This window comes from Scardinius erythrophthalmus (genome assembly GCF_964197995.2).
Source record: "Scardinius erythrophthalmus genome assembly, chromosome: 5".
Lineage (NCBI taxonomy): Eukaryota > Metazoa > Chordata > Actinopteri > Cypriniformes > Leuciscidae > Scardinius > Scardinius erythrophthalmus.
The window spans coordinates 2,789,107-2,807,046 of NC_138225.1; the positions used below are offsets into that span (position 1 = coordinate 2,789,107).

The window sequence follows — 17,940 nt, forward strand, 5'->3', positions numbered from 1 at the left end:
GCGTGAATATTTTTTATAACTCATCCGTTTAAATTATATAAAGCCTTAAAGTTCTGCATAATTAAGGGCGTGGCCATTTGAGTGACAGGTGGATTGCCGCTGATGTCACTACTAGCCGTTTGTCTGCTGTCTGTTAGCGTCACGTCACCTCAGCTAATTTTCTGTTATCCGGGAGTGACACGCTGCCAAGATGTCGACGGTCGGCTACGCCCACTTTGGGCTTCAAAAATTACTCTTCAGAAACCATCGGGTGACGTCGCGGACACTACGTCCATATTTTTTTACAGTCTATGGTTCATATACTATTCAGTAAGTGAAAATAGAAAGTAGAGACTTGAAACTTTGAGGGATGGTAGTACCCATCCCGTCTACTATGTCACAGAGGCTCGCCCCAATTGGCCAGACGGTGGCGCTACAACAATCAAAAGTAGGAAAACGCTCATAACTCAAAATTTTGGGGTATTTTGGATTATTTGAAAAAAATACTTTTGCAAACTAGCCCTTGGTTTTTCACCTGATTGGAATTAAACCAATTCAAAAAGTTTCTCTGGAGTCTGATTGTCAATAATTATCAGAAAAGTCATAATTTCGATTCATGATCGCGGCAGGACGCCAAAACGTTTGTAGAGGGTGGGGGCCGCTTTTACTAAAATGGCTTTAACTCTTGAAAGAAATGAGATATTTTCACCAAACTCGGAACACTTGCCTCAAGAACCACTGCTGTCAATCAAATAATTTGTTAAATATTTGAGAATATTTAAAAAAAACTAGAACTGCGAACTAGTCCTATAAGTTTTCCACTTAACCTCAATAAAACCACTGTAGTACAATTCTCTAGACTCTCTAGGTCAATAATTATACATATATTTTTTAACTTTACCCTTTGGGATAGCTATAACAAGCTCATTTAGAATAGGGGCGTGGCAAAATATACTCAAAAGCCTATAAATCCTAAACGAAAACATGCAACATATGATTCTAAAGAAGCATGCAAACCTTTATAGAGATCGGAGCATAGGTGGCGCTGTTAAAAAGCTTTAAAAATGTCCTTAGTAAATTGACTGTATTGGTTGTGAATGGTCTTTTCCATCTATGATCTCTAGATGGTCACAGGCTTGCTAAATAAAACATATTTTTACTAATGTGCCTTAAAGTACTTGAACCCCAATAATTGCTGCTCAAAACTATATTAAATATAAAATACTAATATAATTTTGGTCCAAATTTCTTTCCAAGCTTGTAAAATAACCACCTAATATAATAAAGGGTTTATGTAATTAGGCCAGTGAAATGGTTTCCCATTATGGGCTCCATTCATGAGCACAACATCTGATGGACACATAAATCAGTGTGCTTCCATACACTGCGCTTGTGGATGTAGAAATGTTTCTGAAATGTCTTTGAGGATGTCAAAACTTGAGCGTCACCTTCGGTGTGCTTACCTTCCGCTGGTGTCGTGGTTGTAGTTGCAGTCGTAGTTGTAGTAAGTCCCTCTGTTATCCCTACGTTAAAGTCTCTTCCTAATACCTCAAATTCCAAAGGTGCTGAAAAACAGAAGACACAAAAACTTACATTAAAGATTCAATTATTTTGGTTAACTTTCGTTTACTGTGACTGAATAAACTCTTTTAATGAACCACTAACGTGTGGTTCTCGTTCTAGAATGTAAATCAATTTTTTGAAGTTGTAGAAACAAAGATTATTGGAGTATGTTATACAAGAAAATAATATTTCGGTCTTTCTACTTTAAAATTGCACTTTGTAATTTTTAGTGAAATATTTCAGAGAAAATACTACAACACTTTTTTATTTCAGTGTATGAGAGTACTGTAAATGTTGACACTTTTTGTATTTTTATCTCATGTTTATTTTAGTCTTTCCCTGTTCTCTTAAATGCTCATCTATTAGACACAGGCATGCATATATTAATGCGTTAGTGATGCACGTGGCCTGTGCGGAGGTCGACTTTCCCTGTGGGTCTGTGCTGACGATGATGTGCTCTGACGGGCCTCTTTATTTCTCATGCAGATATGGCCAACTATCATACAGAGGTTGTTGCTGATTGCAAATGCTGATCTTGAGTCAGTTTTGTGATTTCCCTCTCTCTCGATGGTTTACGTTGGGATTTCAAAAAGAGACAGTGGCCACATAAATGTAAAATGGATGTTAGTTTGTATGTTGTAGTTTGAGAGTATTGGTAATTTAAGTAACAGTGATATACGGATGTGCAGGTGTGTGTGTGTGTTCTTAGTGAAATGCTGGTGTAGTGAATTTTGTGAATAAAGGACACGTGCATGTTTGTGTGCATAGACTGACCTTTGAATATACAGTTGTAATCAAAATTATTCAACCCCCACTGCAAAATTTACAGACTTTCAGCTATATGCAATGAACAAAGCGATGTCACGCGTTTTTTTAGGCCGAAACATTTTTTGTCACATACAACAAACATCTCCTCACTATCCACTGGCTGCCTGTCCCCTGAACACACTGTAAGAAAACGCGGTCTCTGTAGACACCACAGGCTCCACAAACGGCCACAAAAACAAACTGGCCCAGCCTGGACCACGAAACATTACATACAGTGTTCCCGCCAATAACCAACAAGATTGATTTGGGGGTGGGGGGGTTAGTGCGCGTGCACATGAAGGGGGGTGTGGGGGGTGGAGGAGAGAGAAGCATGAAGAGGGAAGTTAGCTAGAGGAGAGATGTCCTAGACAACGACTAACGTTATAATTATATTCTCTTGAATTTTGATACGGCCGACACACGACCAAAGAGACAACGTTCCGATGAACAAATAGCAAAGAAGAGGGGAAAAAGGAGAAGGAACGCGTGAAGTCCCGAATTTACATCGGAAAAGCACGGTGGGAGGGGACGGGATGAGGAGGAGGGAGGGTCGAGCTAGCCTCCGTTTTGTTTGACAATACTTCGAACTTCAACAAGAAGTGACGTCACCCAACATCATTTAGATCACCTTTAAAGGTCCCGTTCTATGCCCCTTTTCACAAGATGTAAAATAAGTCTCTGATGTCCCCAGAGTGTGTATGTGAAGTTTGAGCTCAAAATACCCAACAGATCATTTTTTACAGCATGTTTAAATTGACATTTTTTGGGGCTCAGAAAAACGAGCCGTTTCAGTGTGTCCCCTTTAAATGCAAATGAGGTGCTGCTGGACGACACAGGGGGCGGAGCTTCATGAGCTCGCGCTCAGTCTGTCAGGAAAATTTCATCTCACGGAATGATAATTATGGAATGATATTCCGGACATTATTCAAAAGGAATTGCAAATTGTATTTGCAATTGCGTTTTCAAATTGTGGACGCATAAAATGTGACATAATCCAAACGCAAATGCAAATCGCGCATTACCGTTTGCATTTTCGTTTAAGCGAACGCACAGTGACTGCCAAATTTAAAATGGAAATGCAAAGTCTGTTTGCAACTGTGTTTCCCATATCTAACGAGTCTTGACCCTGTCATATTTAAATAGCAATTTCAATTACCACGTCTGCTTTTTCACTTTCTCAGCGTCGCGTATGTAGCCAGCCAAAACTCAAATGAAATCGCAATTCCCTTAGTATTTCCATTTCCAATGCCTTACACGGGAACCTGTCAATCAGCGTCAAGGGTGGGATTATGCTGTGGGGCGTGTTCGTGTTGGGACGTGACGTCACTCACAGTCGACGGTTAAGAGGTGATTCCCTGAACAGACAGACGCAGATTTATTTTAAACAATGGAGGTAGTTGGTGAAATTGTGGAGGACCTTATGATGCTCGCGCAGCAAGTTGATGACAGTACATCCTCTACAGATGTAGGTAATGTAACAAAAGTCACAAAATTCCATGACACTGAAATAAAGATTTGGTTTTGGTTTAGTTTAAAATGAATATTTCTTAAACCATCATGTTGTCTTTGGGTTCTGTTTGGATCTCATTTGATATTTTCCCCCCATTCAAAAAAACATATCTCCCTTATCTCAGTGTCATGGAATGTTGTGACTTTTGTTACATTATTTGTCTAAACACACAAAAAAACCTGGGTTTGATTTAATTGGTCTGAAAGTAGCCTATGTATAATTTTGTTTTTGTCCATTTCACAGTTGAGATTAATTTAAAATGATTAAATCACATAAATCTAAACAAATTGACTACACCATAAATGTAAAGTGGAACAAACATTCTCTCTCTCTCTCTCTCTCTCTCTCTCTCTCTCTCTCTCTCTCTCTCTCTCTCTCTCTCTCTCTCTCTCTCTCTCTCTCTCTCTCACACACACACACACACACACACACAAACACATTTTCTACTATGGTTTTGTACGTTTCTTCATTCGGATCTATTTGCGATCCATTCCATTCTAAACAACGCAGTTTACATGCTTCGTCCTTGTTACATTATTCATTAAGATAATAATTAATAACGCATAATTATCAGTGAACTTGATAAATGTTGCAGATATGTTTTACTATGCATGCAAACAAATGCCTTTCAACTTATGCGTGCAAAGTTCAGAATAAAATGAATGTGCAGCAATTTGTACAAAAAGAGAGTCTGTATACTATACGTGTTTTAGCCATTTAATAAGCTCATTTAGTTTCATATTTGTTAAAATATTATAATGTTATTTTTTCATCTGTTGATTATGAAAAGTGAACCGCACGAGTAAGATAGGATGCGCAATATATCGAGAGATGTAGGTCAGACATGATTTTGACCACTTTTTGTTTTGTAGAAAGCCTTTTTAAGTGAATTTCGTTTTGTATAAATTGTATCTTAATTTTAATAATTTTTTTATCAACCAATAATTTTTTTATTGCCTGAATTTAATAAGGAAATATAGCAGACAATAAAATCATGGAGGCGCCAGCGCGGTCATTGCATTGCTCGTGAACAGGAGCGCATCTCATCTTAACTTAACGAAACTCAACGTAGCCTATGCCTCACAGACATGAAATATATATTAAGAAAGCCCAAAATGTCTTTTTAACAATTTAAAACGAAAAGAAAAAGGCTACTCTCTGATTATGTAATCCATGATGTGCATTTCTCTCTATAGGCGCGTTCACTATACGGAGATGACGATCGTCAACTTCATCTTTACAGCTGTTGTTGCTGTTAATAAACTAAAAACATAATAGGCCTGTAATTTTATTAAACAATAAATTAAATTAAGTTGTAATTGTATTAAAAAAGCAGCAAAAAAATCCGATTTGTTTTTTAAACATATGCTAACTACGCATTAAATTCAGGTAGGCTAGTTAGTCGCTGTCCTCAGTGCCGCAGAAAAGCACTGAAACGGAGATGAAGGGGAACCCGTGTTTTTTTTTTTTTTTTTTTGGCTTATTTTAACTGGCCCATCCAGTTTTCTGGAGGCCCACCTACAATCAAAATCCTGCGCCGCTAGTGACACACACACACACACACACACACACACACACACACACACACACACAGGTTTAACTGCAACAGACAGCTTTTTTATTGAATTTCGCAAATTGAGAACACTTATTTGAAGGGGTGAGACCTAGCACCGACACTCATCTCTTGTGGTATGTCCAGTAAAGGACGTCCAGGTTCTTTAGTTGTCCTGTCCTTCACAAAAAGCCTATTATTAGCTACTTCACTGAGGTTGGCGAAGACAACATTATGATGTTGCTGTTGGTCAAGGCTACGAAAACATTTAACTTATCCAAAATGAAACGGCTTCTGAGTAAGAGGACATCTGTAGAGGATGTACTGTCATCAACTTGCTGCGCGAGCATCATAAGGTCCTCCACAATTTCACCAACTACCTCCATTGTTTAAAATAAATCTGCGTCTGTCTGTTCAGGGAATCACCTCTTAAACGTCGACTGTGAGTGACGTCACGTCCCAACACGAACACGCCCCACAGCATAATCCCACCCTTGACGCTGATTGACAGGTTCCCGTGTAAGGCATTGGAAATGGAAATACTAAGGGAATTGCGATTTCATTTGAGTTTTGGCTGGCTACATACGCGACGCTGAGAAAGTGAAAAAGCAGACGTGGTAATTGAAATTGCTATTTAAATATGACAGGGTCAAGACTCGTTAGATATGGGAAACACAGTTGCAAACAGACTTTGCATTTCCATTTTAAATTTGGCAGTCACTGTGCGTTCGCTTAAACGAAAATGCAAACGGTATTGCGCGATTTGCATTTGCGTTTGGATTATGTCACATTTTATGCGTCCACAATTTGAAAACGCAATTGCAAATAAAATTTGCAATTCCTTTTGAAAAAAGTCCGGAAAATCATTCCATAGATAATAATAACAGAGACTCTCAGTAAGGGCGTTCATTTCGAGAATGCCTACAGAGTCAGAGTGCTGTATAGAGATGAAACAGGTATGGTTTAGTAGTTTAATTACGGTTATTATAACGTATTTGTCATCTGCTTGTAGGCTATGTATCCATTATTTATTAATAGCCTACAAGTCTGCTGTCTGAATGATGATCAAACATGTACTGATGAGTTTAATAAAGTTTATTGTACATCACACAAAAGATGAAGCGTCAGTTTTACTTCAGAAAATCACCGTAAGAGCTGAGTAAACACAGTAGCCTAAGTTATAAGAAGTGCGCAAGTAGCCAGTAGAGTTGAGGGAGCATTCCTGTGGGCGGAGGTTAGTCAAGAAACGGTTCTGGTGATGTCACTAATGCAGGATGTAGAGGGGTGTAGTCCAATCGAGCCGTTTTTTGTAGTCAACTTCTGTTAAATAAAATATCTCGCTTGGCATTGAACTTTGAGCTTTATAATTTTACAGATATTATTTATGCTCTAACAGCAACATTACACACTAACTAAAGTTTGAAACATGGAATCGCATGCAACGGGACCTTTAAAATAGCTCAAACAAATGTTTCAAGTGGTTTCCCCAAATTGAACTGAAAATGCATCTTTTATTGACTTCTGCAGTCTCCAAATAATCGAACCCCCTGAATAGAATCCCTCACAACAGCACCAGTCTGCAAAACAGGTGTTGTCTCACTAATCAAGGGCTTCATTAGTTGCACAAGGTGTGATTGAGCTAGAACACATCATATATCTGAACTGGCTAGGTTTGTTGAGTGTCACGTTTGACTGCATGTTAGGAACATGGCTAAGTCAAAAGAATGGTCCAAAAACTACATGGACTGGGCAGAAAAAGGGAGCTATCAACGGCTGCAAACAGATTTCTGAGAAAGGCAGGTTCAGAAAAACCTGCAAAAAGACCTGCAGCAAGACTTGGCACTGAGGTTTCAGCTGCACAGTACAGTTTCCATGCCAGAACTCCAAGACGTACACCACTACTGACCCAAAAGCACAAGAAAAGTCGACTCCAATTTGCTCAAAATCATATAAATAAGCCACAGAGTTTTATGGGATTCTGTTTTGTGGAGAGATGAAACAAAACTGGAACTTTTTGTCTAGAGAAAGAAGAATGAAGCATATGCTGAAAAGAACACTCTGTCTACAGTTCAGCATGGTGGATCGGTGATGCTCTGCGGCTGCTTTGTATCCTCTGGCACTGGAAACCTGCAGCTTGTGGAAGGCAAGATTGATTCATTAGCCGCGTTTCCACTGTCGGGCCAGGGCCGGGCCGTGCTAGTGCGTGCCAGGGCCAGTCGCGTTTCCACTGTCACTTCCGGGGCTTGATCTGGGCTTACTCGCGCCCAACGGCCAGGATTTCTGGCCCGTCGAATACCTTGGGCCAAAACGGGCTAGAGGAGTGGTTACGAACAGAGGCGGAGTTTACCTGAGTCGGGAGACGGCAGCGCCGGATGATTCTGTCAGCATTAAAGACTTTTAAAATAATTTAACTCACGTTCATGTTTGAATGCCTTCTGTTTGTGATGCAAAAGACTATGCGCGCTAACCATTACCATAGTAAATGCTTAAAGATACGCATAGTAAAAAAACATAGTGAAGGCTTGAAGAAATCAGACCAATCATAAAGGCTATCACAATCATGTTTTTATTTTATCTGTCAGTAGCCTACGTCTCGTCTCTTTAGACCGGACTATTATAAAATAAAGCAACTTTTTTTTCGGGAGCTTCCTCTGTTTCTCAGACTGAAAATATCTGTATGGGAGTCGAGATAGTGCTAAAGCTCCTCAGGTCATATTTTGGTGGCATATATTTGTAGAAATTATTATTCTTTCTAAATGTGATGTAAATATGTCCTGTAACTACCAAATAAACAGAAACAGACGCGACTGAAGAAGTAAGTGTGTCCTCTTTCTTTTGTGAAATAGACCAAAAGGTCATTTATTTCTGTGTGACTAATGTGCAATTTTGACACAAATTAATTAATTATAATCAATGTATCACTTTTTATTGTAAACCTGTGGTAAAACATCGATGCTTGGGTTTTAAATATTCAAGTAAACAACAAAAATGCCAGCAAACGCTGGTCGCTTTTATCATGTTTGCTTTCAACGCTGTTTCCAGTGATTTCTTTCTGATTAGTTTTCTGATAAAACTTCCATTTGTTGATGAAATAATGGGTTAGTGTGACGTTGTTCCAGAGAGGCGTGTTTTAGTGAAGCGCTGTGGAGCTTCTGGCCCGACAGTGGAAACGCAGGCCCGGTGCTATTAGCCCGGCACGGCCCGTTTAAAGCCCTGGCTCGTACTGGCCCGACAGTGGAAACACGGCTATTGAAGTATCAGGAAATCCTAAGAGGAAACATCATGCTGTCAGTGAGGAAGCTGAAGCTTGGACCTTCCAACAGGACAATGATCCCAAGCATACCTTAAATTCCACCAAGGCTTGGTTGCAGAAGAAGTCCTGGAAGATTCTTCAGTGCATCACCATCACCTGACTCGAATCCCATAGAATATCTCTGGTGGGATTTGAAGAAGGCGGTTGCAACAGCAAACCCAAGAACATTCCTGAACTGGAGGCCATTGCTCATGAGGAACGGGTTCAGATTCCTCAGAAACGCTGCCAGAAGTTATACCCGGTTATACATTTCGTCTGCAGCAGGTCATAACAGCGAAAGGGTGTTCTGCTAAGTACTAAAGATGCTTGCCATGAAGGGGTTGAATAATTTTGAGACTGCAGAAGTCATTAAAAGTCATTAAATTTGGGGAAATTTGTGTGCGTTCATGTGTAAATTGCACGAGCTGTCTCAAAGAAATCAGGACAGAAGTGGTTGAAAGTGGACAAAAGAGACGGATAAAACACCTGGTGTAAACGTGAATGTGTCTCGCTCGTCTACTTGTGATCCGATCAACCACAACGCATCTTAATACCAGGTGTAAACAGGGCCTAAATGCTTTGTAATGTATGTAATATCTGCTGTCTTCTCTTACGTGCACAGATCACTCCAGCGTCTTCGTAGTGGCCACAGTTATGCTGTCCCCACCCCAGATTAAAGCAGTCGGTCAGCTTTTGCTCACGGCCACTGCAGTCGACGTTATCCAGCAGAATGGGACCTGAACCCTGGCCGAAGTAAGCCAGAGACTTGGCAGCCAGAGGCGGGCCGCATCCCAGCTGTCTGCAGACCACCAGAGCGTTGTCCATGTCCCATTCGTCATCACACACGGTCCCCCAGACGGTGAAGTAGAGAACCTCCACTCGGCCCTGGCAGCTGTCCAGCCCGTTCACCAGACGCACGTTTGGCTTCTCTGAAAGAAATGATGGACGCAGAGGATTAGAGAGATGATCGATCATCTATCTATCTGTCCGTCTATCTATCTATCTATCTATCTATCTATCTATCTATCTATCTATCTATCTATCTATCTATCTATCTATCTATCTATCTATCTATCTGTCTGTCTGTCTGTCTGTCTGTCTGTCTGTCTGTCTGTCTGTCTGTCTGTCTGTCTGTCTGTCTGTCTATCTGAGAGATGATCGATCATCTGTCTATCTGTCTTCTGTCTGTCGATCTATGTATCTGTCTGTCTGTCTATAGAAAAGCCTATCTCTCTATCTATCTATCTATCTATCTATCTATCTATCTATCTATCTATCTATCTATCTATCTATCTATCTATCTATCTATCTATCTATCTATCTATCTATCTATCTATCTATCTATCTATCTATCTGTCTGTCTGTCTGTCTGTCTGTCTGTCTGTCTGTCTATCTATCTATCTATCTATCTATCTATCTATCTATCTGTCTGTCTGTCTGTCTGTCTATCTGAGATGATCGATCATCTGTCTATCTGTCTTCTGTCTGTCAATCTATGTATCTGTCTGTCTGTCTATAGAAGAGCCTATCTATCTATCTATCTATCTATCTATCTATCTATCTATCTATCTATCTATCTATCTATCTATCTATCTATCTATCTATCTATCTATCTATCTATCTATCTATCTGTCTGTCTGTCTGTCTGTCTGTCTGTCTGTCTGTCTGTCTGTCTGTCTGTCTGTCTGTCTGTCTGTCTGTCTATAGAAGATCCTATCTATCCATCCGTCCGTCCGTCCGTCCGTCTCCTCAATTTCATTATTTCATAAATATCAAACCACAGTTATGAAATTCTGTATCATCCAGTCAAAAATACTAATGGTAGTTCAGAGATGGTCACTGCTGAGAGAACTGAGACTGTCATTGGTCAGTGTCTTTACTACCTTTCGTGGTTGAGGCTGCAGTGGACACAGTGGTTGTCGTCTCAGTAACTGGCCCTGGCATTTCTGTCACTGAAGAAAACAGAGAAAGGAGGAGAAAAAAAAAGAGGAACACAAAATGAGACCGAATACAAGGAATACAAGAAGTGCTGCACTGTAACGTCAGTGTCTCGGTGCTCTTCGGGTGTAGGGGTGGTTTCACTCATAAGAAAAACAATCCAAGGCACTCGAATATTAGTTTGTAGAATTATTTCATTATTTCATGGCTTAGATTTTAAAATCAGGTGACAAGACTGTTTTGAAAGCACGCCATCTGCTGGTGTTTAAGGGATTTAATATGCAGGACAATCCCGTGTGTGACAGATGGTCTGTTCACTACGGCCCACGGTAAATGCCAAAACGCATGGTCACGCACAGCAGTTAATAACAAAGAATTGGCTATTAATTCAACCGTGTATTATTGAAGATAGCAGGTGAAGTCACAGGCCCAGAGTACAGTATAGGCAGCGTTTATACCTGCTGTGGTTTCCGGAATGATGAATCCTCTGCCTAAAGTCTCCGTGTTGGACGGGACCATGGTTGAACTTGAGCCTGCAATATGAGAGAGAGTTAGATCTACAGTCACATTAATACAGTATTGGTGAATATTCACACACAGTGGGGTCTGAAAGTCTGAGACAACTTTGAAAATTTCTGAAATGCATGTACACTATCCTGGTCAAAAGTTTGGAATAGTTCAAATCTTTTAAATATTTTTGAAAAAAGTCTCTTCTGCTCACTGTGCCTGCATTTATCTGATAAAAAAATACAGTAAAATCAGTAATATTATTATTATTAAAAAATACAGTTTAAAATGACTGTTTTCTATGTGAATATATAGTAAAGTGTAATTTATTCCTGTGATCAAAGCTGAATTTTCAGCATCATTACTCCAGTCTTCAGTGTAATAATTCTAATATGATGATTTGATGCTCAAGAAACATGGGTTAGGTAACATAAAAAAAAGGAAAATTAATACTTTTATTCAGCAAGTACACATTAAATTGATCAAAAGCTACAGTAAAGACATTTATAATGTAACAAAATATTCTATTTCAAATAAATATTGTTATTTTGAACTTTCTATTTATTTATTTAAAGAATCCTAAAAAAAAAAAAAAATTATCACTGTTTCCACAAAAATATTTATATAGATTCTATTTCAAAATAAATATTGTTCTTTTGAACATTCTATTTATTTAAAGAATCCTTAATAAAATAAATTTATCGCTGTTTCCACAAAAATATTAAGCAGCAAAACTTAATATTAAAATCATTGTTTTTAACATTGATAACATTATTAATAACTCAGCACTAATAATAATTGAGCAGGATCATTTCAAACTGAAGACTGGAGTAATGATGCTGATGACATTTTACAATATATTCAAGCAGAGAAACTGTAGGCTAAATTGTAACGATATTTTGTAATATTAGGCTGCTGTGTTATTGTATTTGCAATTCAATTAATTATTCAATTAAATAACAATTCAATTGTTATTCAATATTGCAAAATGGAAGCATTTCACTCGTGTTTTCAAACTTTAGGACTCTTACTGCATCAGCTTTATGAAGTGAGCAGTATACTGTGAGAGATGCCGTACCCACCTGAGCAGATGGCACCGGCGTCCTCGTGATGCCCGCAGTTGTTCACCCCCCACCCCAGGCTGTAGCAGCTGGTCAGACCGCTCTCATGCCCGTTACAGTTGACGTTATCCAGCAGGATCCGGCCCGTGCCGTAGCCGAAGTAAGAGTTGGTGGGAGCGGCGAGTGCTTGTCCACAGCTGATCTGCTGACACACGACTGACGCGTCTGCCAGGCTCCAGTCATCGTCACACACCGTTCCCCAGCCGCCCTGGTAGTAGATCTCCACCCGACCCTGACAGCGGTCCGCCGTGCCGGCCAGGCGCACGACCCCGTCCCCTACAGCAGAGCAGCGTCAGGCAAGCGCACACAATACACACTCTCTGGTGCAGGATGCAGCATTTACTGTTTTTTACGATTGCTAACACACAATTTTGCAAACTAGGCTGGTTTATCAAAATACTGAACACAAAACCACACTCCCAAACTGCAAAATACTGAATATACACAGTAAAAAAATTGTTTAAAGTTGTGTCCTTCATTTTTTACACTTCAATCAATTGGATGTTTAATTCATTACAACTTGAATTCATCAAACTGACTTAAAAAAATTAGTTGAATCTTGTATAAATTAATAAAAAAAGTTGAAAATTGCTTAACTTATTTTGATGAGTTAAAGTAATGTAAAAACATATCTTGTCATAACTTATTGATCATATATATATATGCTAAATGAAGCACTGCAACCAAAACTACATATAGCATTATCAAAATCAAACTTTTGCATGAAATGGCACACACTTCATTCATATTAGCAGATTTGTGTCACACTGTTGGCCATAATGAAAAGCACTATTATCTTCAGGATGCTTTGCCATAATACTAAAATAGTTCAAATTGTAGAAAAGTCTTCAGATTGTTCACATGCACAGAAATATTTGCAGATACACACACACATGCTGTTGAAACATTACAGTTTTTTTTATTTTTCACCAAACAAGCAGAAATATTTACACTGGACTGAACACAAATATGCTCACCAAAAAAACAGTAAACTGAAAAATACTGAAGTGTTAAAAGTTAAGCATTGAGGTGTTTGGTCAGGTGACGCATGTATCGGCCAATCAGATCTTGGAGTGTCATTTTGAATGGCAGTGTTTTGAAATGTGACTTTATGTCAGATTGTAGTGTGTTATGCAGAGAACCGTGTTCAGTGTGTTTAAAAAGTGCCATTTTGAATTGGAAAATGTGTTCAGACTTTTGTAGACTTGAGAAGAGGTTTTGCTCTGTGTGTGTGAGTGTAAATAACTGTGCTGTGTGTGTCAGTTTAGTGTGTTAGCAACTGGAAAAACTGGAAAATGACTGACAACTGTGGAGGATTTGATGTGTAACTCGAGAAATACACCATTTTGGAAAGTAAATCATTCTTGTTTTGAAGTAAGAAGGTTTCACAGACGAGGCTTAAGCTAATCCCAGACTAAAACACATATTTGAGTTGTTTTAACTGAAAGCATATCTTTAAGTACGTCGGTGTCATTGTTGTGTCAGATACACACCAGTAATGTTGTTTTGCACGGTTATAAAAACTTAAATGTCCTAATTGAACTAAGGCCTAATCCTGGCTTAATCTAAACTCTGTTTGTGAAACCAGGCCTAATATTAATAATTCATGCATCAAATGTTAAATAATTATAAAAATATTTTTTTAACGAAATCTTTTTACAAAATATAAAAAAGTTTGCCTAGTGTGTTTGTGTATCATATAGAGAGTGTTTGCGTGTGCGTATAAAAGGTTGGTGGTTATATTGTTTGTTTGTGTGTGTGTGTGTGTGTGTGTGTGTGTGTGTGTGTGTGTGTGTGTGTGTGTGTGTGTGTGTGTGTGTGTGTGTGTGTGTAAAAGGTTGGTGGTCATATTGTTTGTGTGTGTGTGTGTGTGTGTGTGTGTGTGTGTGTGTGTGTGTGTGTGTGTGTGTGTGTGTGTGTGTGTGTGTGTGTGTGTTTGTTTGTGTGTGTGTGTGTGTGTGTGTGTGTGTGTGTGTGTGTGTGTGTGTGTGTGTGTGTGTGTGTGTGTGTGTGTGTGTGTGTGTGTGTGTGTGTGTGTGTAAAAGGTTGGTGGTCATATTTGTGTTTGTGTGTGTGTGTTTGTTTGTTTGTTTGTTTGTGTGAGACAGAGTGTGTGCGTGTGCGTATAAAAGGTTGGTGGTCATATTGTTTGTGTGTGTGTGTGTGTGTGTGTGTGTGTGTGTGTGTGTGTGTGTGTGTGTGTGTGTGTGTGTGTGTGTGTGTGTGTAAAAGGTTGGTGGTCATATTGTTTGTGTGTGTGTGTGTGTGTGTGTGTGTGTGTGTGTGTGTGTGTGTGTGTGTGTGTGTGTGTGTGTGTGTGTGTGTGTAAAAGGTTGGTGGTCATATTTGTGTGTGTGTGTGTGTGTGTGTGTGTTTGTTTGTGTGTGTGTGTTTGTTTGTGTGTGTGTGTTTGTTTGTTTGTTTGTTTGTGTGAGAGAGAGTGTGTGCGTGTGCGTATAAAAGGTTGGTGGTCATATTGTGTGTGTGTGTGTGTATGTGTGTGTGTGTGTGTGTGTGTGTGTGTATAAAAGGTTGGTGGTCATATTTGTGTGTGTGTTTGTTTGTGTGTGTGTGTTTGTTTGTTTGTGTGAGAGAGAGTGTATGCGTGTGTGTATAAAAGGTTGGTGGTCATATTGTTTGTGTGTGTGTGTGTGTGTGTGTGTGTGTGTGTGTGTGTGTGTGTGTGTGTGTGTGTGTGTGTGTGAGAGTACGCGTACGTGTGTGTATAAAAGGTTGTCACATTGTTTGTTTGTTTGTTTGTTTGTTTGTGAGTGAGTTTGTGTGTGTGTGTGTGTGTGTGTGTGTGCGTGCGTGCGTGCGTGCGTGCGTGCGTGCGTGCGTGCGTGCGTGTGTGTGCGCGTCATATTTGATACATCAGGCTTTGATGGCTCATATATAGTGAGAATATGGAGGGGGAAATGTATTTAGAGACTCAAAAAGAGCAAAAATATTAATTTTGGTGCAGATGCTGATATTTCTATGGCCAAAAAGAAAAACTGATGCTTGTAATGTAAATCAGTGAGATCTTTATAACAGTATACAGCAGATACTTACATTATATGCATATAAATATAAATATCTGCCAATAATATGTTTTAATATTATTAATTTTATGTAATAATATTAGTTTTATGATCAAAGCTCGGTAGTTTTAAAACATATAATGCAATGAAATACAAAAATGACTGAGAGATGAACAAATAAACCTTCTTCAAAAGCCAAACATCATATTTTTGATACTCGCATTTGAACATGATTTATGATGTTTGGATAAGCAAGTTAACGTAAGTTGCTTCAGTCCAGTAAATGTTCAACTATTAAAGGAAAACTCCGACTTTTTGGGACTTTAGCTTATTCACAGTATCCCCCAGAGTTAGATAAGTCCATACATACCCTTTTCATTTCTGTGCGTTCTGTAAGTGTTATTTGACGCACCCACCGCTAGCCTAGCTTAGCACAAAGACTGGATGTAAATGGATAATGGTAGCATACTAATCCCAATAAGTGACAAAATAATGCAAACATTTTCCTATTTACATGTTGTGATCTGTATAGTCACAGCGTGTACAAATAACAAGGCTATATGAGACAGAGACCATTTTTAATCGTATAAATACTGGGAACTATATTCTCACTAGGCGTAGGAGCACAGCTAAATCAACAACAGGGCGTCTCGTGTGCTGCGCTAATCACTCCGCCCAAGTAGCCACTCCGCCCAAGTAGCTGTGCTCCTACGCCTAGTGAGAATATAGTTCCCAGTATAAATACGATTAAAAATGGTCTCTGTCTCATATAGCCTTGTTATTTGTACACGCTGTGACTATACAGATCACAACATGTAAATAGGAAAATGTTTGCATTATTTTGTCACTTATTGGGATTAGTATGCTACCATTATCCATTTACATCCAGTCTTTGTGCTAAGCTAGGCTAGCGGTGGGTGCGTCAAATAACACTTACAGAACGCACAGAAATGAAACAGGTAGGCCTATGTATGGACTTATCTAACTCTGGGGGATACTGTGAATAAGTTAAAGTCCCAAAAAGTCGGAGTGTTCCTTTAAAATATAATAGTTATACTTACATTAACTTAACATGTAGAGCTTTAAATATTCTATGTGAATGTCATATTGACTTCGCTGTTATTGTTCTCATTTACTCTGAAACATTATGAAATCGGCTGTATTTTGTCCAACAGAAACCCTATAGTTTACCTTCATCTGCTCTTTGCTCTCAGAATTCATCTAGTTTTTTATATTTGTGGGCCGGATTATTGGTCATTTCAGCTCGGCATTGAATATGATGCAAACGCAGGGCTACGGTTTCAAGCAAACACACGCTGATATTTCTCATATTGTTTTATTGATGCTGAAAGCCATTCTCATATTGCCAGAGGAACAAAGACCCAAGCGATGATTCCATACTATTAAACTCCCCAGACACATTCCCATAAGGCTTTGCTGCTTTCTTTAGCCACATATGAACTAGATATGGGTTCAGCCCTGATGACTGAACCAGGACACGACAAACAAAGACAGGATGAACACGATCGTCTCAGAAACCCTTCCGCTCTCATCTTTACTATAATCAGCGTTATTACTAAAACAGCAACACTTTAAAATAAGGTCTCATTTGTTAGCATTAGTTAATGCATTAACTAACATGAACTAACAAAGTTACAGTAATTATTAATCTTTGTTAATGATAGTTAATAAAAATACAGTCGTTCATTGTTTGTTCATGTTAGTTCACAGTGCATGAACTATTAATAAATGTTGAAATTAACATTAACTAAGATTAATAAATGCTGTAGAAGTGCAGTTCATTTTTAGTTCATGTTAATTTAAGTAGTTAACTACTGTTAACTAATGAACCTTATTGTAGTGTTGCCACTAAAACAAAAAACCAAGCATAAAAAAGAAATGTTTACTGAAATTTTCAAACTTTTCAAAGTTGCTTTGAACATTTCTAGTTTTCATTTAGTTCAACTTAATAAGCTGAAATAGCTAAAACTTAAAGAAAATGAATAAAAACTATATGAACGTGTTTAAAAGAGACAATAAACATGATAAAACACAACAAAATTACTATAACTAAAACAAAAATGGAAAATATATTAAAAAATAATAATAAAAAAATCTCTATTAAAATATCACTGACTATAATGAGACACTGCACATTAGTTTTGATTCAGAACTTTTGTGTCACTTTTTCTCTAAAAAGTCCCTAAAATGTAACATTTTAGGTTATTCACTAATATGCAGCACATCATACACATCTTAATATATTGAATAAAATATTAAGAATTAATTTAATTTAATTATTAAAACAAATATACATCATAAACTTAATATTTAAAATATTTGAAGTATTAATCAACAAATCACAATGAAGTAAATATGAAGGTGAACTTTAAATCATTTCCCTAACAATTTATATAGTCATAAATTAATGCTTTTCCTTTGTTTCCAAAATGTCATTGATATCACTTTCCATTCCATTTCCATTCTTTTGTAAAGTTCTTGCGAATGACATCATCCTCCAGGAAGTGACATCATTTTGGAGGGAAGTCGTGAATATTGCGTACATTTATTCTTATTATATTATATTCACTACATATTGGGACTCTGACAACGTCCTCGTTATACAACATCATCATATTTATGAACAA

At 38.3% G+C, this 17,940-nt stretch overlaps 1 protein-coding gene across 1 annotated transcript in view; it reads right to left on the bottom strand.

The window, feature by feature from the left end:
• The window catches only part of LOC308691322 (scavenger receptor cysteine-rich domain-containing group B protein), a gene marked incomplete at its 3' end in the record, with an annotated part of 33,596 nt that overhangs the window by 588 nt on the left and 15,068 nt on the right, over positions 1–17,940 (bottom strand). The window contains exons 8-12 of the mRNA XM_081366397.1: positions 12,231–12,545; positions 11,100–11,174; positions 10,587–10,655; positions 9,318–9,632; positions 1,443–1,544 (exon numbers count right to left, since the gene is read on the bottom strand). Of these exons, the coding sequence (XP_081222523.1) occupies positions 1,443–1,544; positions 9,318–9,632; positions 10,587–10,655; positions 11,100–11,174; positions 12,231–12,545 (876 nt within the window). The remainder of the gene's footprint in view (positions 1–1,442; positions 1,545–9,317; positions 9,633–10,586; positions 10,656–11,099; positions 11,175–12,230; positions 12,546–17,940) is intronic.